Below are 24,481 nucleotides of genomic sequence, written 5' to 3' on the forward strand. Positions count from 1 at the left end.
CATCAGTGACACCCTCAGCCAACATTCTGGTTACTTACAAACTTGTTTTTGTTTGAAAAATAGTTTTTCCAGTATTGTTCATCACATAGAAATATCTCAAGACAAGATATCTCAAGATATCTTGTGTATGTGTCAATAGTTGCAGGAGTCCTTTAGGAGTTTCTGAGAGCTCTGGAAGTGGCTCTGCTATGACTTTTCATACCCGAAACTTTAAAAATGTCCGATTTATTTATTTCCTCATAGAAATGAATGTGAAAAATTTTCAACATTCAACATAGACATTTCAACATAGAGGCCTATGAGGTCCGTACACCTCTTGGTTCTTGGGTACTGGCCCGTTTCCTCCCTTGCACATTTTTCCCCCACGCAGTTTCAATAGGGTCCTCGCACCGCTTGGTGCTCGGGCCCTAAATATGTAAATGAGAATAGATATATGGTGAATTCAGCGGTAGGTGACCGTAGAGAGTTTAAGGCTGCATAAGGCACAACTAGCACAACAACAATCAAACACACTGTGAGTGGTTGAATTGCATTGAGGGCGATGAAAGCGCCTGTTTCTTTTTCTTTTTAACAAGAAAGTGGAATAAATTAGGGGTTAACTGTGGTTCTGTTACATCAATCTTTATCCTTTAATGATAATCCATCTAATTATTCTACAGACTCACTAAAAAAACAGTTGGACAACTCAAAGTGTTTTTGTGAGTCGGTCATGTGATTAAATGTGATTAAAAATACTGTGCACTGATTATATAACACTACATCCATTAAATTCAGGTTTAATTACCTTTAATGATGTACTTTGGCTGCTCTTACTTTCTGACTTTCAGTGAAGCCTTTCTGGTAAATAAAGTTCTCGCTGGCCTTTCCAAATAGTAGTGTTTTCCTTGTCAAAATCATTGTTTAAACTCCGATAAGGACAAGTTGAGTAAATATATTCTTGCCACTGAGTTCCACAGCACAACACAGCGATGGAAGAAACCGACCCTTTGCATCTTTATGTGTGTGTGTGTGTGTGTGTTTAATATTTGAATCCCTGACTGTGATAGCTCAGGACGAGACAAATGTAATGAGGGGACCATTAAATCGACTTTACTGCAATTTTCCTAAAAACATCTCACACTGACTGGATGGAAATACATATAAAGACCCTTAATATCTAACAAATAATCATTTTATCTGTCTGCTTTATTGTGTATTCTTATTTCTTCTCAACTACATTTCCGAGGCATTTTTTCAAACCACTGCATTCATCTGAGAGCTTTAGTTACGAGCTCCTTCACAGATTAAATTTTTACACCCAAAACACATAATTTTTTAGTTTTCTGTGCCTAGTTAGTTAGCTACTTGTGTGTTAAGTATATTGATTCATTTCATACCCCCGCCAACATGCATGCACGCAAACATCTCCTTGAGGCGTTTTATACGGTATCTTAAAGGCCAAAGTCGGGGAACAAAATATCATAGATCACATAAAAGACTGTAACATGACCTTGCTGTGCACGAAGAGCGCTCACATGTACATATCTGTGTTATTTATGTGGTGAATCCCTGAGCCCAACGGTAGATACATCTACATACGTGCATCACTACAGCTCTGACTAACGCTGCAGCTTCGAAAATGTGAAAGGTCCCAAGAAATGGGCGCTTGAATCTCCTGAAAAACGGTGATCAACACCACTCACACCGGATTCAAGTGAAGCCCAACAACTAATTAAAACTCTGGATTTGGTAAAACTTTGTCAGTCAATGCAGCGAAGTGTGGATTTAATGTCTCGTTCGGTTTTAATACTTTTGGGTAATTCTGCTTCCTGTTTCGATCATTATGTAGCTGAACAGGAGGAACAATAAAAGGAGGAGAAAGCATTTATAGATGATTCAGAGCAAACAGAAACCTTACAGTAATGTAGCTTTTTTGCCTTGTCAGCTCCTTTGGGATTCAAAACTCACACCTTGGCAGCGTTGGCAGCAGTTCCCTTCACACTGAGCTGCAGAGGAAATGGGACCCCTAACCCTCGCAGAGTTAGTACCACACTTTACACACTGAGCATCCTTGCAATTAAGTTAAATGGGCACACAAACCATATTGCTAATGTTTCCATGAGGCCAGAGCCCCAGAGAAGTGAGGAGATTGCAGAATCCATCAGTGAAATTGCACACTGACATGCCCCACTAAGTTTGACTGCACGATGGAGCTCACTTATCCAAAATGCATCCAATATACAAATATGTCCAAACGCATGACGTGCTGTCAGAAAACCACTGACAGGCCCGTCACAGACAGCAGCTGTTTGTTCCATGGTGGAGAATCATAATCCTCACTGAAAGCGGGACAATCAAATGTTTTTTCTCCAACTAGATTTACCAGCCAACAAATGACAGTTTGTTAAATTAGACTGAAAAGCCAGCAGAAGGGGATTTTACAGCCAAATGGCAATTTGTTTTGACTGAAAAAAAACAACAACTTCTGCCTGTCATCTGTACACAGAAAAAAAAAATCCTTATTAGCAAAGTCATTTCATAAAGTACTCATTAGACTTTGTCCAGTAATCCCTAACAGTTTAGTTTGACTTTAGTTGTCTGCAAAAACAAAGCTAAAGTCTTTGTTTTCCTAGTAAGCTGCAGGATTTCCATGACTTTAATGTAAAATTAGGGCCTGATTCAAAATAAAAAGCACTTAAATGTGTCATATCTTAAAGCAGAGGCAAAGGGACAGAGTGGAGTCGATGTGTTGCATTAGCACGCTGGGCTAACAGTCACTAATGGATGAAATAAAGCAAAAATAAGCCCTGATTGTTACACATCTTGATCAAATCAATGCTGACCAGTTTTATTCATCCGCGCACTTCACTTTCTGCTCTGCAACCAACAGCCTTTTACTTTACTTGAGAAATACTTTTTCACGTCCTGAGAGCTTCTGTAGCAAACTCATGACTGGGCATCATGTACAGAGCTGGAGTCAGGACGCGGTTAGCCTCGCTTAGCGTAACTACTGACTAACATGTATCTGGTTTGTTGAATCTGTTCACAAACATAAATGTAAAAATGACGACTTGTGGATTTAAGGTGGAGGTGGAACTTCTCCTCGATAAACAGTAATTACTCTTCTGCGCTTATTGCTTCCTGACTCCAGAGAGAGGTATTAATGTCAGGACCACTGCTCCTGCCCCTGCCTGTGCCCAGGGGCGGCCCTTTTTTTTGTCTGTCTCTGTCTCTCTCTGCGTGTGATTGCAGGAGTGGAGACAGCTGTGTGGGTCCTGCAATTAACCATCCACCTCCTGCTACTTAAGTCTGGTTCAGGCATTCAGTCTTCGCCAGTATGTCGACTCAGCTACGCACTCTCAGACCTGCTCCAGCCCTGGCTTCAACCCCTGCTCTGCTCTGCTCTGCTCTGCTCTGCCCTGCCCTGCCTGTCCTGGTTCCTGACACCCGCCTCCAGCTTCAGAACCTTTGCTGGGCTCTGATTGCCCAGATCAGCCCCTGAGACTCGGCAGCTAAGTTTTTGTGTATTGTTTTGTTAGCTGTCCGCTTTTTGTTCCTGTGCTCTGCTATTGTTCATTGTTGGTATTGTCTCGGTTCTGTTTGTATTGTAAATAAACCTGTGTAAATCTTGTATTTGGGTCTGTCCTGTGTCCACCTTTTGGGTTCTCGGACTAACCGTGACAATTAATTTTATCACATGAGCATATTTCTCTAAAATGTGGGAAATTATTCCTTTAAGAAAGTTGTTGATGAGCTTCCTTCAGGGAAAAATGTGATTTTTTTGTTTTTTTTTTTTTTTTGTTTTTTTTTGTTTGTTTGTTTGTTTGTTTTGTTTAAATAACTATGATTCCTCTGTTCATTTTATCTTGATTGAATGTTTGCCTTCAGGGAGGTAAAGTTGGTGACACTGACAGTTTTGGTACGTCATTATTCGTAAAGGCATCTTTTTCTTCTTCTTTCAGCCCTCTTTCAAGGCTAAAACAATGTTTTTAGAGAGCTTTTCCATTTTAAAATGCAGGCTTGGTGTTTCAAGGTGTTTAGGCCACTGCACCACCGGCTCATTATTCCAAAATCCCAATAGTCCTAAAAATGTCTGACATCTGGAAAATCATTGCTCTGAAAATGCACTCCCCCTCTGTAGTTGTTGGTTTAGTGACTGGCGGTCCTGTCTGTGCTGAACCTTTTGCTATCTCTCTGGCCTCACACCAAACTACATTTCAAGGGATTTTTTTGCAGACAAACTTCCAATGTGAGAATATCTGACACTTGTCAGACTATTGGGGTTTCTGAATAATTTGCCGTTAAAACAATTGCATGGCACCGCTGAGTGAGAGACTGTGTGCCAGTAAAGTGCCTTTAACTTTCTCCTCTGTCAATATCAATTTACCTGAATACAGTTTGTTTGTTTGCCAACTGAAAAAGGGACAAAGAGGAAGAGGTTTGCTCGTTCAGGTGTTTCATTGTGGACAAAGTTCTCCACTAAAACAACCTAGAATTACTAATGTGGAAGTAAATTGTGTTTTTAAAGTTAATGTAGACGTAAACCTCAGAGCAACAGAGACAAACAGACATTGCTGTGGGATGAAGAGGGAGTACGACAGTCACACGGCATCAGCTTCCCTCCTGCTGTGCATTCAGAGAACTCTACTGTAAACAGGGACGTCAGCCATTTGAGAAAAAAGATGCCACCTTCTGTTTCCAAAATGACAGCTGGCATTAAAGTACAGCACACTGTTGAATACAGTGGAAGCATTAGCTAAGAGCAGTCTGGCCCTAAAATCGTGGGATTTGAGGAGCTACATTGAGTAATGATTTTCTGGAAGCATTTTTTTTTTTTTTTTTCAAAGAGGTCACGCTTTCACTCCAGCACTGATGTACAAAAAAGGCCAATGGGTCATTAATGAAAGTGGAATAGGCTTAGTGCACTTTGAATAACCATTGAACTTAATACAAAAGCCATCATGGAGTAATCTGCAGCATTTACTGAGGATTAGCATGTGGAGAACAATGGCAGTTTAATCCTAAAAGGCTGACCTGTTGCCCAGACGACTGTAATTATGATTAGAGCTCGCACCATTCCCTTTCTGCACATACTTGTGTATGATACAGAGTAAATAGGAGGGTAAACGCACTGCATTTTTAAGATTTACAAGACTTTTGTTCCTCGGATTGAGCCTCAGATCAACTTGTGTTGGTCTCTTTGAACACAGTGGATGTCAAATATCAGCAAATTCAAATGTACATGGGCTCTGTTGTGACTTCTGCAGACCAAATTTGAGATTTTATCATTTATTGTATATCAACTTCCTGGATAACTTAGTGTCTTCGTAATCTCACTTGATTATTGTAATTATGTTGTTGTTCTGCTTTTTGTAGTTCTTGGTTGTAAATTCTTGTTCTTGTGCTGCTTCTGTTTACTTGCTTAGTTTTGTTCCTCTTCTAGCGATGCTGATCCATACTTCAATAACTTGGCAACTATTGGATATCATTATGCACAGAGGATGAATAATATCAACTTTGGTGATACTTTGGGGATTTTTTTTAGGGCCACCATGAGGTTGATATTTTTAATTTGGGTGTTCTCATGGCGAATAAACAAAATAAAATAACATGTTTAACATGGCTTGGTAACTTCTATCTAACCCCTGATCCATGTTCGACGCCATGCATCTTTAAGTTGGGGCTATATACATAAACCTGACTTTGTTTGATTGCATATGTGCACTGGGAGACATGAGAGCCACAGAGAGGAATCATTTAGTGAAGTTTAGATTCAGTAACAGACCTGCTGCATTGACTGAGCGCAGCCTCAGTGACCAGAGCAAAATATACACCTTTTACTCCCCACAACTAAAGAACAAATGCCAGTTAAACAACATCTTACTAAAACATTTAAGTGGTGAATTCTTCAGCATTCAGGGAGTCAGTCAATGCACTTACTGTTAGTTTCTTTGAAAAAAGCATCAGCTACATGAATGCAATGTAATCTGATGCAGAAACCCCGATATTACAGCAAACCATAAGGCTACATAAGAATATATTATCCCGGAATTAAAAAACATGCCGTAAAGTACAAAAATAAACTCTTCAGACACACAACAGACAAAACAGAGACAAGGAACCCGTAAAGGATCATTTTAAGGATGTTTTAAAAAATCTAAAATAATAAAATCACTGTAAACCCACCACACAGTGATATGAATATTAGTATTATGTCCTTCCCCACATAAACTTCACCAAACACGCCGGCTGCACTAACCTTTACACCTCCTTCGCCTCCTCCTCTTGGACTTTCCTTTGATTTCACGGTCTGACCTCTCCATGTTCCTGCTGCACGTCCCATTCACTGGTGCCATTCAGGAGATTTCCTGCTCCTGTAATTTCTCCAGTAGTTTGTCCTCTGCTGCTTCTTCTTCTCCTCGTCCTGTCTGAGGCAAAACGCTCAGGGAAGATTCAGAGTGCAGCTCTGCAGCGAGAAGCCCAGTACAGTGACTGACTTCTCCTCCCTCCTGCCGGCTTTAGGAGGCAGACGGCTGTTCAGCCTGTGACATCATGGGGGGAGGAAGAGCTTCGCTTCAGGCTGTGATTCAGCATCACTGATACAAAAGTCTCCGAGTTTTCAGCCGTTGTGGCAGCAAGGCTCAATGGACTACAATGTCAGCCCCGACACTTTGGTCCAGACAGAAATATTACACAAACTTCTACAGACCTCGCTGCACATTTCACTTTATAACCTGGTCAACTGCATTTTGCACACATGCTTATATATCACTGTTTTATAGTGTTTTATCATGTTTATAGTTTATCTCTTCTCTTTGGCTTATAATCATAACCAGTACTCAATTCCGTGCCATCTCATGTGAAAATGTGTGCTGGTACAACAATAAAGATCCTTGAATCCTTGAATCCTTAAAATATCTCAGCAACTATACGATGGATTGCCATAAAATTTGGGACAGATGTTCATGGTCCTCAGAGGACGAAGCTGACTGAGTTTGGAGATCCCTGACTTTTCCTGTAGTGCCACCATGAGGCCACCAAATGGCCAATAACACAGGATGACCACCCGCATAGATCTTTGCTAAAGTGCTGGATGCATCAAAAATGCAAACCAAAAACTAATCCATCACTTTATTTCTGAGTTTTTAGTCAGCGGGACCATTATTAGAGCATAAAACTTCTGTGAAATGTCTCAAAATTATGAGATATATTTTTGAGACATATTGGATGGATTTCAATAAAACACAGACACTATAATTGTACCCTTATGAAAGTAAGATTCAAGATTCAAATACTTTCCACTTCTCTTCAGTCAAAACAAAATTTACAGTGCATTTCCTAAAACATGTGAAGTCCTTTTAATGTTTAAACTGGCGCTTTGTCACCTCTAAGGCACCATTTGGCAATGTTAAAAGGCCATGTAGTTTAAAAGACTAAAGGTTATGGTTAAGTCTATGCAAGGAGGTGGGAGGGGGTTGGTTGGTTGGTTGGGTGGGTCGAACACTGGACTTTGGCCCAGAAGACGGGGGTTTGTGTCCCATCTGGATCCAAAAGAAAAACACACTTGGTTTAATCCAAACCATCATCTTTTCCTGATCCCAACCAAGTAGTTTTAGTGCCTAAACCTAACCAGACTGCAACTGTTTCAGAACTATAACTGCATGTCTATCATTGTTGCCATGACAACAGAGGTTCGGTACGCAACGTCAATGACCTGCAGACTCTCGAGATCCTCGCTCCTGCAGTTCCAGACAGTCTAACCATCTAGACATCAAAGCCTGGTGCTTCTCATACTGACGCTCCAGGGTTTGACGACCTAGAAATGAGAGCCATTTGGATTGAAGGGATGTCTGATGTTGCCGTAGAGGGGTACCTTGTGTGTCGGTATCAGACGCCAAAGCACGGTGGCAAAGCAGCGCCATTTGATGCCCTGGGATGAGAACACGTTGAAATAATTAACTGTCACTCTCAATAATTAATCTGAATTATTACATTGCACTGAGGCTCTTTCACTCATTCCCACAACCAGTTTTTATTTGGAGGGGCCGCTCTTGGTGACTTCAATGTCTTTGTTTCTTATGCTGAATTCTTATGTGGGCAAATGAGCAAGTGAACAAATTCTGCACCAACCACACATAAATGTACACCATATGTCCAAGCTGTACATGTAGGAGTTATGAGTTATAATGTGGAACCTTTGCACACTTATAGGCTACATGTGTTTTAAACACTAGAGCACTGAAATTTAGGTTAGATAGATGCTCCAGCTGTGTTGTTTCTGCAGCAGCAGGAGATAAACTGAGCTTCTGTCCTCATGCAGCACTTTTATCTTCTTTATCTCTCCTGCTTGCTCTGCAGGATGCAAATGAACATTGTGGAAGATTTAAAAACTAGAACTGGCTAAATAAAAGGAAGAAATAAAAAGAAATACAAAGTTATGCACTATATATTTCCACTGTATGTATGCATTTACTATGTCAAACTTAAAATGAAAAACATGTTACAAAGACAATTATTTAGCTTTTAGTCTGAAAGGATTGTTTTTCATTACGACATGAATTTTTTTTCTGCCGCATTAAAATTGAATCACAGCCCAGACGACAAAGTGAGGGCATGTATTGCATCAGCAAAGCAGCAAAGACCTGCCAATGCCAAATGCAAAGCATTGTCATTAGTTTTCATGAGGAGGAGCAAGGGGGCTGTTTCTTTTCTGGAATGGAAAACAATCAACTGTTGAATGATAGTTTGGGTGCAGGACAATGGGGGGAGCTTGTTTTGTTTAGTCCGGGTGGGAGCCTTTGTTGCATGTCATCCCCGTCTCTCTCTTCCTTCATTTCGTTTGTCTACTGTCAGCTCCCTCAAATGCCCCAAAACTATATTCATAGAGACATACAACACATAACTCATTATGACAATGGCATAAAAAGTAAAACGGCAAAGTAGCTACTCAACATCTGATTGGCATGAGCATATTTTAACCCCCAACAGGTGCAAAGTGGGCCAAACCAAATGACAGGTGAACCCGTAATGCTTGCTGGTGACGTGATTAGAGTAACTCAGATAATGTAGACTGAAGTCAGTTGAGGAAAACACAAGCTCTGACAATATAATTATTACAAGGTGCTTGTGGAGGCTTCAATACAGTTTCTTTCTTTTTGACTAAATCGGCCTCTTTATCCGACTCTCTCACTGGCTGTTTGATTTTGAATTCTAGTCAAAGTTTCCAAAGAAAGCCAGAAAATGTCAGATTTTTGAGAAAATGAGGATGAAATTACACAAAAAGAATATTTGATGGAATGAGTCTTTTAATATTTGGTTCGTCATGTAGAATCAATGAAGAGCTGTATAGTGAATGTGATATTGTCAGCGGTGTGGAATAAGATGGTTTTAACAATCTCAAAGCTACTTAACAGGAACAAGGGGGAAAAACGGATTTTAAGGGGTGAGAACATCAATAATGAACCACAGAATAATTCAAAGAAACAAGATAAAGCATTTTTAAATACCTGATACCACACAGCCTGCTCTAATTTGAGCTATTGACTTCACTATTTTGCATCATAATGCCAAATTTGCATAATCTTCCCCACTTCACCTTTACCTCCAATTAACAGCTGTTTAATCCCTGCCAGTCACCTTCCTCAAACTGATGATCTGACTGCGATGCGTCCAAGGTAAGATTAAAATAGTCCCCTCTGTTTTGCTCCCCGACATAATTTTACTGTCACATTTCATCACTTCACCCCTCCCCTTTGGCCTTTGCTGTGTTTTGATCCTCTTGGTTTGCAGGTTTCTGGTGACTAACTCCCTCTTCAGGGGATTAGCGAGATGCTGTACTCCTCTGTTTATCTGCAGGTGCGTGCTGAGGGTGGTGCACTGTGTGGATCATGTCGAACCTCTGGGGTTCACATATCTTGTAGTAGTTCACCTCAGTGACTCCCAAAACTCTCCTGCTGCGTCCTTGTACAATTATCTGCAGTTTCTTAAACATGCCTTCAATCATCACGTGCTGTAAATCAATCTGAGCGCAGCAGAGGGAAAGGAGGAATTAACTGAAGGCAGCTGCAAGTCTTCCTCACTGATGGGAGTTTCGTTTGGAAGATTATTCTAATCTGTTCAACATTCAAGATTCAAGACATTGTTGTGTCGGTACACTTGTGAAATTCTTCGGCTGGCATCTCTGTTACCGAAAGATGTATATGTAGAAAGAAAATATGGATATAGATAAAATAAAGATATGTAAAGATCTATGTATGGAGCAAATGTATATAAAGACAGGAAGAAACACTGGGTGCATCCTCAGAGGATGAAGATGCTGCTACACAGGACTTTCACTCAGGAGACTTTGGATTGTGGTGGAAAAGTGTCTGCAAAGGACTCAACGCATGTGAAACAACCCCTTTGGGAAACAGCACCTTACAGTTCTCCATAAAATACAAACAGCAACAACACATTACACACACATATGATAGTTTTTGAAGACTTGCTGAGGATAAATACAGTTCAGTACAAGGCCAAAGCAATGAGTGAATAAATGGTAAATCTGGATTCTTTCTTGCTGACATTGCCTTATTTTAACTGAGGTAAATTACATCTCTTTAAAACACATATATATCATGGTTACCATGACAGCAAAGGTCCAGAAACCTGTTACAGCAGACGTCGCCACCGGTTGGTGCATTCGGCCCCGTCTGAAGTATTCTGATAGTGGTGATGACGACTGATAACAGGCCGTTTAATGAGCTGATAATATCTGAAGCGGGTGAATCGATTGTTATGTGTTCAGCCGGAACAGGAGGTGAATTTAATTTTAATTTCACTAATGCATATTCATGCAGCTGATTCCACTCTTTATGCTAAGCTAAGATAACTACATGCAGGCTTCAGCTTTAGCGTGCAAACATGAGAATCTTCTCATCTAACCGCTGGCAAAAAGGCAAATAAATGTAATTCCCAAAATGTCAATGCCTTTAGGTAAGATTCAGAAGGCTGCAAGGCTTGTTGTCAGGACAAAAACCACGTCAGCAACATTTCGGATGGGGAATCGGCTTTTTTATTGATATGTCATGGCTTCATCAGAAGTTTCTCTGCTCTAATTAGCTGCCTTCCTCCGTAGCACTCTGAAAAGCTTTACCCTGAAGGCTAGATGAGGCCAGAGGGGAACTAACGGATGTGGTTCCTACATTTTAATATCCTGAGAGCATCCACTCTTTTTTCCAAAACTTTTTAAAGTATAATTCTTATTTGTCTCAGAGTGACTAACTTTTCTTCAGTTTCAAGCCTCTTGGGAACGCTGTGACATAACGAAGGGATGCAAAACCCTGAAAAAAGTAGCATGTGCAACTAAATTTGATGCCAAGTGGATGAAAGTGAGCTAGAAATATCATTACGGAGATCACACAGATCCTCCAGAGAGACGCGCGGCTTAGTGATGAGATCATTCATGTGATCGAAACGAAATGCTGTGGAAAAAATAATAGGATGTTCATCATCTCCTCCTGCTGTTTCCACACATTCAAACTGTTAAGGTGAGATAAAGTGGACGTGAGACTTTAGCATCATGGAGGCACAACGGAGGAGGCTATTACTGCGTCTGATGAAAAACAGATAGATTGTACTGTATCTCAGCCCGTGGCTAAGACCCCACAGGGCAGGGAGAATGAAGTGCTCGTCCAAATGAGCTCGACATCCCAGCAAATAGAACACTGCAGCCTCCTTGTGTGCTCCTGAGGCCGAACATTATTCTGTACATTACATCCATGCCGCCGTCCGTCTGTACAGAGCTGCCGCTGCTGCGGCCTGCGGCTCTCTCAGCCTCCTCACTCAGGTTTGGCTGCATGCACAGGACAAATTAAGCCGTACTACTGTGTCATCTGGACGTTTGTGTCAAATTACAGAATTAGCATATTTATGCTTTCTTGACTCTTTTCTGTTTTCAGGCCACACTTTCTTTACCTGGTTTTGTGTTTGTGCATGTGTGTGTGTTTTCCTTTTTAGCATGTTTTCAGCTTATTTGTACATTTTTAGGTGAACATGGCATCTTTTAAATAAGACAGGTGCTATTTGCACCCAGGTGTAACACTATTTACAGGTGGAAAGAAGATATTTTGTGTTTAATGTACACTGCCTTTACTTGACTTATTATATGAACCCAACCTGTTTCTCTAAACCTAACTAAGTAGTTTTGGTGCATAAAATATGTAAGTTAAAATGTACTGTTTGTCTCACTCAGGATTTGAAGTCCACTCCCTTGGGTGCAACTTTTGTATCTAAGCCATTCATCACCACATCAATATTAATCTGGTTTGTACTTGATGGTTCTTTCTGCTATGTGATGGGATCGGGTGTAAATAGCCAAATAGTGGCCGTCCGGTTATTTGCACACAAGGGCAGGAAGTAAGGCAGAACAAGACAAGACTACTACAAAATAAAACAGGAAACAATGACTGTGCAAGACCACAAAACATGACCTGAAAAAGTCCTCAGAATAATAATCACAACACCAAAAAGAAGAGAACAACAGAAACAGATAATAACATTGAGTCCTGTTTCTGCTTCGGTTTTCTTACTTTATTTTGAAAATATCTTTACAGTTATAGATACAGTTCATAGTTTCTTTCCAAGCATTGTTCCTTCTTTCTTTCCACATGATATTCCTTCCTTCTTGGTGTCGTTCCTTCTTTTGTCCCCTCTCGTCCTTTCTCTCTTTCTTTTTTCTGTCCTTTGAACTCTCAGTGTTTCCATGCACCGGATGCACTGCACGTGGCTCTCTGTAAAGTGCTTCTTCTATGGCACACTTTCCTTCCTTTCCTTGCTGCTTCTTTTTTCCCCTTCCAGTCTACCCTCATCCACATTGTCTCTTTGTGTGTGTGTGTGTGTGTGTGTGGGTGAGAGGGTGCGTTGGCTTTATTGTTTTTGAGAGCGGCGCCGTGAAGTCAGCCACCCTGGTCACGCCTGAGTGAAGTGGCGGGGAGCTTCATTACGCTGTGAAATAACGATCACACCGTGATTAAGTTGATTAGATTCCATCAGTATTTGAAAGGCGAACCAAATTACTGATTAAATATTTACTGGTGGTTTCCTTCCTGACAGACTGGAAGATCATATCACATCTCCCAAATGACTGACTGTACCGTACTGGAAAGTCTCTGTGTCTCTGCACTGCACTCCAGTATCATATAACTGTGATTATATGTTAATCAGGTTTATTATTGTCAGTCTTAATGACGTTTATTTTTAGTCAGGTAGCTGTTTACATGTGGTGGTGTATCTCCTGTGGTTTATTAATATGCCTGAGGTGCAAACAGCAGCAAATATTCTACTGAACCGCTGTTGCTAGCTGACATTTTATTCATGTAACAATGAATCGCTGATTCTGACATTTTTTAACAAAGTACTGAAATATTTTTATTTAAGTAAAAGTACCAATGAAACAATGTAAAGATGCTCCTTTGTTAGTATAACTCATACATGTACATTTGCACTTAGGTAGAAGTACAGAAGAATGAATGAAATGAACTAAAGTACTGCTTCTGCTTAAAAAATGGCCCCTGTGGCTGATACATCATCATGTGTTACATTAATACAGAGTGTCCATACTGATGCATTGATGTATAGACAGTCTTTTACTAAGAGTTATATAGACCAGGTCTGGAGATGATTTATGAGGACAGTAAGAGAGAATCTGTATTCTGTATTAAATTCTTCTATCTAGTCTGTGCTTTTGTGAAATGTTGGGTTAATTGATTTGAATAAAACTGTCTGAGAAGTTTAGCTGTGAAAATGTCTCTTAGATCTAACCGCTAACAGCTATCAGACATCTGAAACATGACAAAACACCATTTATGTCAGACAAAAAGGTTGGGAACCATTTGTTTAATCAATGTTTTTTATTTTAAAACTTTATCATGTCTTCTTTTATTGAAAACTTCATTCTTCTTCTTATTGTTATTATCATTATCATTATTATTGTCATCATTATATATTCACTGACAGGCATTCATCATGTCTATTAATTATCTGTTTTCATTTGCTCTTTCAGTAATGTTTACTGTCTACATGCACTATCATACCAAACCACAGTTTTTTCATATTACTTACCTATTATATTATTCCTGTATATATTACATACTTGAACCTGTGATGATATACACTGTTGCCCATAAAGTTGGAATAAAATGTTTTTTACCTCTTCTCATGAAATGACAATGTGATATATTCTTGATAAATAAAGTGTATATCTTCCCAACTTTATTGATCAAACTCTTTCAAACATATCACAGTGAAACTTAAACCACAATGAACCTTTGCAAACTGTGGATTCAGGCTTTAACAAAATTGGGGGTATTGAACAATTATTCCAACTTTATGAGCAACAGTGTATATATCACAAGGGACATCTATTTTTCTTTAATTATGGACATTTATTTGATATCCACTGATAATCTAGTCTGAGTCCCACTGCATCTAAAAGTGTGTGTGTATTGTGTGTGTGTGTGTTCAGATTTGACTGAATATAAACTAACTCATTTACTACATTTTATTTTATTAAATAGAAGACAACAAGGGAAATAGTTGAATAATTCAATGCTGTATTCTGTTATGTTTTATTTTTTGCCATTTTTGTCATGACTTTTGTATTGTATTGTATTGTATTGTATTGTGTAAACCTTAACAGCCTTTTATGTGGAGCGTTATTGCAGATGTGGAACACTGGCGGCTCCAAGTGGCAGCAAGAGGAAACTGTCTGAAGTTCATGGACCTCAGTTTGAAATGACGTGTGCAAGCTGAGATCCAAACTAATCCAAATACATGATCTGAATATGATCAGTCAGGTGTGTTTTTTACCTCCTGTTCTGCACATCTGATGGGAAAACGTAAGGCGTCGACTCAGACGTGCACTTTCACTTGGACGTCTTCGATATGCACAAGCTCCTTTTAAAATAGATCACCCGAAATGTGTGTGTTTTTATTCACTGACACTTGAGACCAACTTTACATTCCTCTGGGCCTCCTCCCATTATATATACACAACCTCCAGCTTTTAAAGAAAAATCATTTAATATATGAAAAAAAATAAGGAATAATAATGTAATATGGTCAAATGTAATTCAGATTTGTATTCTTCCCATTATTAAAGCCTGCGGTTCTATTCCTTTAGCAATTACACAGCTTTTATCTATTTATTTATTTTTGTTGTTGTCATCGTTGTTTAAAAAATGTTATATTTTAATGGCAGCTTGATTTACACACACATGCATGAGAAGTATGAGCAGAGGAACACAGTTTAACACAGAAGAGCTGTTTGTCACAGCTCCCGGTGACAGAAATAGACAATGTATGTAACCGTTTTGCAGAATAAGAGAAGCAGCTTTGCATCACAGAGACATTTTTGGTTTGGATGACTGACAGCGGAAACACTCTGGTGACTATCATGCAGACGCAGCTGAATATTTGACATTTATAAACCTATTTGTGTCACGAAGGTAAATCCAATGAGGGAAAAACATACTGTATAAGTGTACGAATGTTTTAAGACCTTTAATCCTTAGAATGAAACCTTTCGGGTGCTAGATTCAGTCTAAATGTTGAGCCGCTTTGAGCCGACATGACTTCTTTATATGCTCAGCACTACAGCTGCCACTGAAATTAATTTGTTCCCTATCGCCTCCTCGCAGACATTTAGATAAGATATCTACCAGTGAGCACCTGGTGCGTGGAGCGAAGTCGATCTAAAGGATCTTAATTACAGCAGCGAACTGAAAGTCACTCTGCTTTAAACAAAACATTTCCAGCTTATGAGGGAATATCTGCGTTATTGACAAGTGACACCTGCAGCGATCAGCTCGTCGTTGAATTAGAAGATGATGGCAGACGTCAGGTGTAAACATGCAGATTCTGTTTGTTTCTGCCTCCACAAATAAAACACATGACTCTTTAATTGCAGCACACAAAGTATATTCTGTAACTGAGTACATTAACTCGAGTGCGATTCTGTGTTATTCTACAGTGTAATTTCATGCTACCACACACTTCTCGTCTGCACATTTTAAAGGGAAATACTGTGCTTTTCGCTCCATTACATTATCATTACTAGTTAATGTGTGGATGAGCATATAAAATAAAAAATAATACTGAGCATCAAGCGCGCTGATTGGTTGATCCAACTGCTGCTTGAAAGCCTGATAACTATTGATAAATACAAACTCACCATGGTCCACTCTGTCCAGATATTTAAATATTCCCTCCCCCTTAAAGGTCTGCCAGGTTACAGATGGGTGTAACCAACATGTGGTCAAGTGTTGGAGCATTGATAAGCTTCCTTTACTGCAGATTGGTTGGTAAACAGGATGGAGGGTTTTGGATTAAAGTACCCTATTGAAAAAAGGTGGAACAACACGTGAAATGGAGCAGAGAGGAGTTCAGCTGGACCCTCATGAATTCTCCTGTTCGATCTGTTTGGATCCACTGAAGGAACTGGTGACTATTCCCTGTGGACACAGCTACTGCATGAGCTGTATTAAAGGCTTCAGGGATGATGAGGATGAGAAGAAAGTCCACAGCTGCCCTCAGTGCAGGCAGACGTTCACACCGAGGCCTGTCCTGGTGAAAAACACCACGTTAGCAGATTTAATGGAGGAGCTGAAGAAGATTCCACTCCAGGCTGCTCCTGCTGATCACTGCTATGCTGGACCTGAAGATGTGGCCTGTGATTTCTGCACTGGGAGGAAACTGAAAGCCCTCAAGTCCTGTCTGGTCTGTCTGGTCTCTTTCTGTGAGAAACACCTCCAGCCTCATCTTGATGTGGCTCCTTTACAGAAACACAAGCTGGTGGAGCCCTCCAAGAAGCTCCAGGAGAACATCTGCTCTCGTCATGATGAGGTGATGAAGATGTTCTGCCGCACTGATCAGCAGTGTATCTGTTATCTCTGCTCTGTGGACCAACATAAAGGCCACGACACAGTGTCAGCTGCAGCAGAGAGGACTGAGAGGCAGACAGAGCTCGAGCTGAGTCGACTGAACATCCAGCAGAAGATCCAGGACAGAGAGAAAGACCTGCAGGAGCTCCAGCAGGAGGTGGAGGCCATCAGTCGCTCTGCTGATAAAGCAGTGGAGGACAGTGAGAAGATCTTCACTGAGCTGATCCGTCTGATGGAGAAAAGAAGGTCTGATGTGAAGCAGCAGGTCAGATCCCAGCAGGAAGCTGAAGTGAGTCAAGTCAAAGAGCTTCAGGAGGAGCTGGAGCAGGAGATCACTGAGCTGAAGAGGAGGGACGCTGAGCTGAAGGAGCTCTCACACACACAGGATCACAACCAGTTTCTGCACAGCTACAAATCACTGTCACCACTCAGAGAGGCCACACACTCATCCAGCATCAGCATACGTCCTCTGAGATACTTTGATCATGTGACAGCAGCTGTGTCAGAGCTCAGAGAGAAACTACAGGACGTTCTGAGGGACAAGTGGACAAACATTTTACTGCCACAGCCAGAGCCCGAGACCAGAGATCAGTTCTTAAAATATTCACGTCAAATCACATTGAATCCAAACACTGTAAACACACAGCTGTTATTATCTGAGGGGAACAGAAGAGCAACATTAATGAGAGAAGAACAGTCTTATTCTAGTCACCCAGACAGATTTAGTGATTGGTGGCAGGTCCTGAGTACAGAGAGTCTGACTGGACGTTGTGACTGGGAGGTGGAGAAAGGTGGGGGAGGAGTTGTGGTAGCATACAAAGACAATAACACAGTGAAAGAAGACAGTGACAAGTCGTGGGAATTATTTTTTACAAAAGTCGGCATGAATTCCGACATAACAACGTCACAACTCCCGTCTTAGGTCCTCGGTCCTCCAGAGTGGGAGTGTACCTGGACCACAGTGCAGGTCTTCTGTCCTTCTCTGACACCATGACTCTCCTCCACAGAGCCCAGACCACATTCACTCAGCCGCTCCACGCTGGTTTTCATCTTCATGGTCCCATTGGAAACACTGCTGAGCTAGCAAAAATGTGTGATTCTCAGTATTTTTCTACTAAAGCTTATGTTTTGTCTCTAAGTGCAACAGTGGTCGTCACATTGCTACCCTCTGTTTGCTTCGCCACGGTGTCTGTCGCCACTTAAACTAACTTTGCAGTTAATGTTCAGCTTTTGCAGAACAAAGTAGAAATGTAAAGCGCATATCTCCTGCAGGATAAAGATTTCCACTGCAAAAAAACATTCAGTTTTAATTTCAATTGCATTAAATCATTTGATTGTCAACTACAGGAAGAAACAGTACGAAAGTCCTCATGGCTTTTGCTGCAGTGAAGGTATTATTATCATCCCTGACACTTTTGGACCAAATATCCTGTTTTAAATATTCCATATATATATTTGCAGTAAAGGTGTGAAAGTCAAATAGTTTGTCAGAGTTTAACAAGATTGATGCTGTGAGCTGCTGTTGTTTCATTGTTATTGGTCTGACATGTACTGTATATATGTACTGATGTAGAGTTTGAACTGTTTTCAACTTTTGTTCGCATATTTTATCAGCATTTTGCATTTAAATTATCAAGTATAATCTCTTTGTTTTATTCCCTCAGATTTAGAGGCAGGGTGTCTGCATGTATAGTGCTGAAGCACTCAAGTTAAAATTCAAGTTCAAATGTCTTAGCCCATGTCAGCTATTTGCAGATATTAAGTTCTACACTAGAGGTCGCTCTTTACATACGTGCACAAATATCACATTCATATTTGTGCTGAACTGCCATTAAACCAGTAGTTCTTGTTTTGCTTGGTTTGATTTCAGATGGACTGAATGCTGTATTTGATACCTTTTCATGCTGTGTAAAGTAAAAATCTCTTATTAGAGCCACTGTGAAAAGGTACAATATTATGAGAAGGATTTACTCAATAAAATCACGTCTTGAAATAGGAGATTGCAAGCTTGGGTGTGCCTGTTATTATTAACAATATCTGAATTATCTTGAGTTTAGAGATGCACAACTACTACAAAGCCGCATAAGACTTGTTAGACAGTCAAATTAGTACATGCACTACACACCCAGCTGTCCCATAGCATCAGTGTAAGGTTAGATAAATTGCACTTTCAAAATTCTATACATCATTCTGACAGAAATTACGTCTTAAACACTTATAATGTTATATCATCCTAGAGGATTTGCATGCTTGCTATTCATATTATTATTTCTTAAATTACTTTCTTTAAATTATATGCTGATGGTACTAAATGACTAAAGTACTCGTCTCAAATCACAAACCAAACTCTTATGATCTCAGGACTAAATTCCAGCAGTCACATTTACATTTACAAAATCAGCAGGACTCAATCAAAATGTGTCCACACTTATACCATTAGTAGAATCAGCTAATGTAAAGGTCACTTCACAGAGCAAAAAATGGATCACATCACCCCAGTTCCCAGATCTTTGCTCTGCCTTCATGTTTCAAAAATACTGCTTTTGGTTTCTACTGTCTTCTAAGATCTAAACAAAACATTGACAAGTGTTTGTGCACCAGTTGCTTGCAAAGTACCACTGCATTTTCTTTTTTGAATAAAGGTAGAGCTATTTATCCACATATCTCACTGCAAGGTAACTTTTCATTCTTCTAATTACTGTTTTTCTCCATTTAAGATGTTCTTATATCCTCTATTTTATGTTTGAACCGTAGTGATGTGTGTTTTTATATTGCCTTGTGTTTGTTTGATAATTACACGCTGATTTGCCATGTTGCTGAAAGGTGCTAGACTAGACTAGACGAGTAAACTTGCCCTAAATCAAAAGGAATCACCTCCAGCCTTTCTGCTTGAGTGACACATGGTGTGCTTTTATTTCGAAGTGTTTCCTGTCCCCACGGAAGCTGTTTTGTAGGTTTTTAACATGAACGCGTGTTTTTGTCCCGTTTTAACCGCCTGCGCCCCCCGGAGGAAAGGTTACATGGAGGTTTAAAGGCTGTGTTGTCGCCTCACGGTGTCAGGTCAGTAAAGCACAGTGTCACTATAATAAATGTTGTTTCATTTATTGTTGAACGTTGCCTCTGCGAGTTAGCTGTTAGCTGTGCAGCTAACTGTGACGTTAGCTAAAGGGGGTTTTCAAAGTAAAGCCCTCAAGCTCTGACACTACACACCAAACTCCAATTAAAAAAACGACAATTAACAGATATTTTACCAAACCGCAACGCTTTACACGAGGTAGAACTTAAAACGCTGTCTTGATTAATCTAACATTTGTCGTCTGGTAATTTCTGCATGTTCTATTCGGCTATTTGTTTTTTTTTAAATTATTTTTATCTTAATCAAACATTATCCTAGCTAACGTTAGCTAATGTGTCTAGGTTAGCTGTTCGTTAAAGAAGGCACTCGCTTAGTTTGAGCCAGGTCCTGACACGTTAACTGAATATTAAATGTAACCATTAGTGTGTGTTAAAGGGGCCGAATTTATTAGTAGACAGTGTCTATTCAAAAAATTGTAAAAGTTTGACTGGATATGAAGGGTACATGAACATAAAAAGAGTTGAATCTAAAATTGTCTCGATAATCAATGGAATTCGGTGATTTCTTTTTCCTCTGAATATTTTTTTGCATTTATTCGACGTTGGCAGGATTACTGATGGTCCCACTTTGAACACAGTTGTGGGGAAAATGATACAACGATTATGTGTGTAAACTACCTCTATTTAGACATCTTTGAATAGTTTTTACGCCTCAAATACACCAGTTGATTAACAAGCATTGTATTTTTTTTTCCATCTTTGAGGCACTTTTTACCGCATATTTTGTGATTCCACTTAATATCTTGGAAAGATGCTTTGCCAAAAAATGAAATATCGGTAGGCTTGTTTTGTTCAATCACTTTTATTTTGAAGTGCACTCTTCCTGTGTTGGTGCAGCGCTGCAGCTTGACGCAGTTGTTTTGAAAACAGCGACTGAGAGCAGCTGAGCACTGCGGTGTTTCTGAGCAGCGTTTTCATCCGGGCTGCCCCTCACCGAGGCTCCCCCGGCTCCTCTCCTTCATCACTCGTTTTCCTCCACGTCTTTCCCCGATTTTAATTTTTTTCCCATGCGCATTTCCGGGTATTTACACAGGAATATATGCGCTAAATGACAGCCTCTCTCGCCCGCTGGGAGGACAGCTGGTGCGGTGATAACATCGGGGGGGTGATGCCCTTGACTCGGGGAGGAGGAGTTAGGAGGAGAAGGGGGGCACCAGCATCTACTGTGCCGAAACAAGTGACATTGTGACTGTGCGGTCTTCTTTGGCAGGGGTGTCAGGGATGCGGCGCATGCTCTGCAAGTTCATTTCATCCCCGGCAGCCGCGGAGCAGCAGCAGCAGCAGCAGCAGCAGCAGCGTCCTGCTGAGAGAAGCCATCGACGGGAAATGTTGTGCATCTGCAGGCAGCCCTGGCCCTGGAGCTCCGCTGGTCCAGCCGAGGAGGCCTGAGCGGTCTCCACCTCCGGATTAGATGGTGGCAGAAGGCAAGTGTGCATGACAAGATAAACAAAGCCTGCAGAGGCTGCAGATAAGCAGAAGCTGTGAGTCCACTTTCCTTTTGCTTGACATTGTTGCTTTTTTGGACCCTCTTTGTGTGCCAGACTGTATGTGTGGGAGTAGATGTACCGTTTAATAATAAATGTAATGGGCAGCAGCCCCTGAACTGTGAATGTAGGGTTGGATCTGGGCCAGATTATTTTTCTAACCCCTAAGGAAAGGTGGGTTTGACTGGAAATGATGGCTAACCACGAGGATTCGGAGTTGTCCGAGTCCCTTCAGAAGGAGGATGGCTTTTCTAGCGAGGTGGAGGAGCCAGGTACAAACTTCAAATCTAAAAGTTTGCCTATTTTGAATGAAGAAGGGCCTCAAGAGGAAACCTTGCTGGCTAGTTCTGTGCGGATGTCCATAACGGCGGAAGAGAGCGCAGAGTTTATCCAGCTCCCGCCCAGGACTGAGTCCTTTCAGGCAGAGTCCCCGACGAGAACAAACTACCTGCCCAAGCCGGGGAAGTCGGCGCTGAACAGGCCGAGCTCATACATGGAGAACACGGAGATCCGTAGGAGTAAAAACATGGCGAGAAGGAAGCCCCCAGGGTTTCTCTCTTCCAGGCTGGCTCAGATTCGTCTGCCAAGTAGGAAGTACCTGAGCGTTATCTTACAGGACTCTCGCTGTTTCCTGTTCTGCATGTGCTACCTGACGTTCATCCAGTCGCTCATGGTGTCGGGCTACCTCAGCAGCGTCATCACCACCATAGAGAAGAGGTACAGCCTCAGGAGCTCCGAATCAGGCCTCCTCGTCAGCTGTTTCGACATAGGGAGCCTCCTAGTGGTCGTCTTCATCAGCTACTTTGGCGGACGGGGCCAGAGGCCTCGCTGGCTGGCGGTAGGCGGGATTTTCATCGCAGTGGGCGCCGCACTCTTCTCCTTACCTCACTTCATCTCCCCGCCTTACCAGATCCAGGAGGTCAACTCGTCCTCTGGCAACGAGGGCCTGTGCATGAACAGCAACGCCAGCGGCAGGGACCGCGTCGACATCGCCTTCTGTCCCAGAGACCAGGAGGGCAACGAGCACAACCTGTACGTGGCGCTGTTCGTCATTGCCCAGATCCTGGTGGGCATGGGATCCACGCCCATCTACACGCTGGGACCGACCTACCTGGACGACAACGTCAAGAAGGAGAACGCCTCGCTGTATCTAGGTAAGAGTTTGAATGTGAGGATGTGCTCAAACATGACTCGCCATCAAACAGCCAGCCTTCTGCAGCAGCTGATGTCACTGAGAAGTCATCATCTAGTTTAAGTATGAACTAATCAGTGACATCACTGTTGCAGAGATTGGCGTCAATTGTCGGGTTATTGTATTCACGTTACAGTCAGTTGAGGTTTCACATCTGGCATGATGCAGCACTTGAAGATATTCAGATATTTATTCAGGAGGTCTCCAGAGAAGAAGAAGAGCGGGACTGAGTCAGAGTTAGCTATATTTAACAAGCTTCAGGATTACAATAAATCAGCCGCTTGCGGTCCCACGTGACTTTGGTTTTAACTCCCGGTTTGCTGATATCTGGGCAGCGAGAACCCAAAAAACTGTTAGGAAGGAAAGTGTCCAACACACCAACTAACCAGGTGTGTCCGTACCATCAAGCCAGATGCACACTAGACGATTTTTTATGACAGAAATTAGTCAAAGACACAAGTCTTCAGTTGTAAGTATCAAACGTGTCTTTGATAATCAGCTCATTTAATGATGTTGACTGTTGAGTTTTGGGAGTCAAAAATACAATAAGTCACCAATAATTTGGTGTCTAAACACACATCAGAAGCATCATAAACAAGAAACGTCATGTTTTTGATAAAATATGTCTGAATTCACTCCCTCTGTTTGTCACCGAAGTGGCGAGCTAACAGCTGCGTAAGCTGTTGCTCGCAACTAAACTTGGCTTAGGTTGGTTGTGCATGACAGATACAAACTGCTAACTACATTATGAAGCATTATGACAGTTGAAGAGGTTTATTTTGATTAATCTGCTGATTATTTTCTCCACTTAACCATCTGGAAAATAGGGGAAAATGTGCATCACAACTTCTTCTAAAAAGTGACAGATACTATTGCTCCCAAAAACATTGAGTGTACTTTTTGTGACGAATGATTTTCTTAGAGAAATGACTGTTAGTTGCAGATTTTAGTCAGTGGACTAATGGGCTAATAGACTTATTGTTTAAGCTCTAGTTGAAAACATACCGAACATCCACGTAGAAAAATAAAGTTGTATGTATGTTTGATATTTCACACACAGGTTTTTATTCCTTTAAATAGTTGTGAGAAAGAGAATTAGTGAGGAGCAGGATATTTTAAAGTTAGGTTTCAAACACTTAATATTAAAAGACTCCTGTAACAATAAGAATATGATATCAATAAAGTACAAACAAAAAAATCACTGGGAATTAATAACTAAAAAGAAACATGTTCTTAAAGTTTATTTAAAAATTAATGTGTAAAAATACATCCACTGGGTATTTATGTGGACACCTGAACATAACACTGCTATGTGGTTGCTGAACATGTCGTTCCAAAACCATGAGCGTTAATCTGCTCCTGTAACAGCCCCAGTCTTAGGGAAAGGCTCTCCACCAGATGTTGGAACCAGGCTGCAGGGATTTGGTCCCATTCAGTCACAAGAGCATTAGTGAAGTCCAACGGTCAGCGCTCCAGTCAAGTTCCTCCACACCAAACCGGGAAAACCATCGTCTTTACGGACCTGGCTTTGCCTACGGGACCGTTCATTTTGTTCAGACAGGAAAGGGCCGAACACAAACTGTTGCCACAAAGTTGGAAGCACGCTATTGTGTGAAGTGTCATTGTATGCAGCCCAAAGATACACTGGTCAGGCTCTGTCAGCAGCTGTAGACAATGTATGACTGCACATACGTTCACCATGTGGCTGCTGTGTGCGTTTTAGCAGCTTGGCAGTTTAAAGATGGAACTACAGGGACCACATTAACATTTAC

At 41.1% G+C, this 24,481-nt stretch overlaps 2 protein-coding genes across 2 annotated transcripts in view; both read left to right on the plus strand.

Moving 5' to 3' along the window:
- Positions 1-16,383: 16,383 nt before the first annotated feature.
- Positions 16,384-17,951, plus strand: LOC139214559 (tripartite motif-containing protein 16-like). The gene has a single exon (XM_070845439.1). It carries the CDS (start codon positions 16,384-16,386, stop codon positions 17,818-17,820), a length of 1,437 nt encoding a protein of 478 aa, XP_070701540.1. The 3' UTR covers positions 17,821-17,951.
- Positions 17,952-21,697: 3,746 nt separating this feature from the next.
- Positions 21,698-24,481, plus strand: part of LOC139214519 (solute carrier organic anion transporter family member 5A1-like) — a 29,599-nt gene continuing 26,815 nt past the window's right edge. The window contains exon 1 of the mRNA XM_070845390.1: positions 21,698-22,671. Coding sequence (XP_070701491.1) covers positions 21,708-22,671 — 964 coding nt within the window. The 5' untranslated portion in view covers positions 21,698-21,707. The remainder of the gene's footprint in view (positions 22,672-24,481) is intronic.

This window comes from Pempheris klunzingeri, chromosome 15 (genome assembly GCF_042242105.1).
Source record: "Pempheris klunzingeri isolate RE-2024b chromosome 15, fPemKlu1.hap1, whole genome shotgun sequence".
Taxonomy (NCBI): domain Eukaryota; kingdom Metazoa; phylum Chordata; class Actinopteri; order Acropomatiformes; family Pempheridae; genus Pempheris; species Pempheris klunzingeri.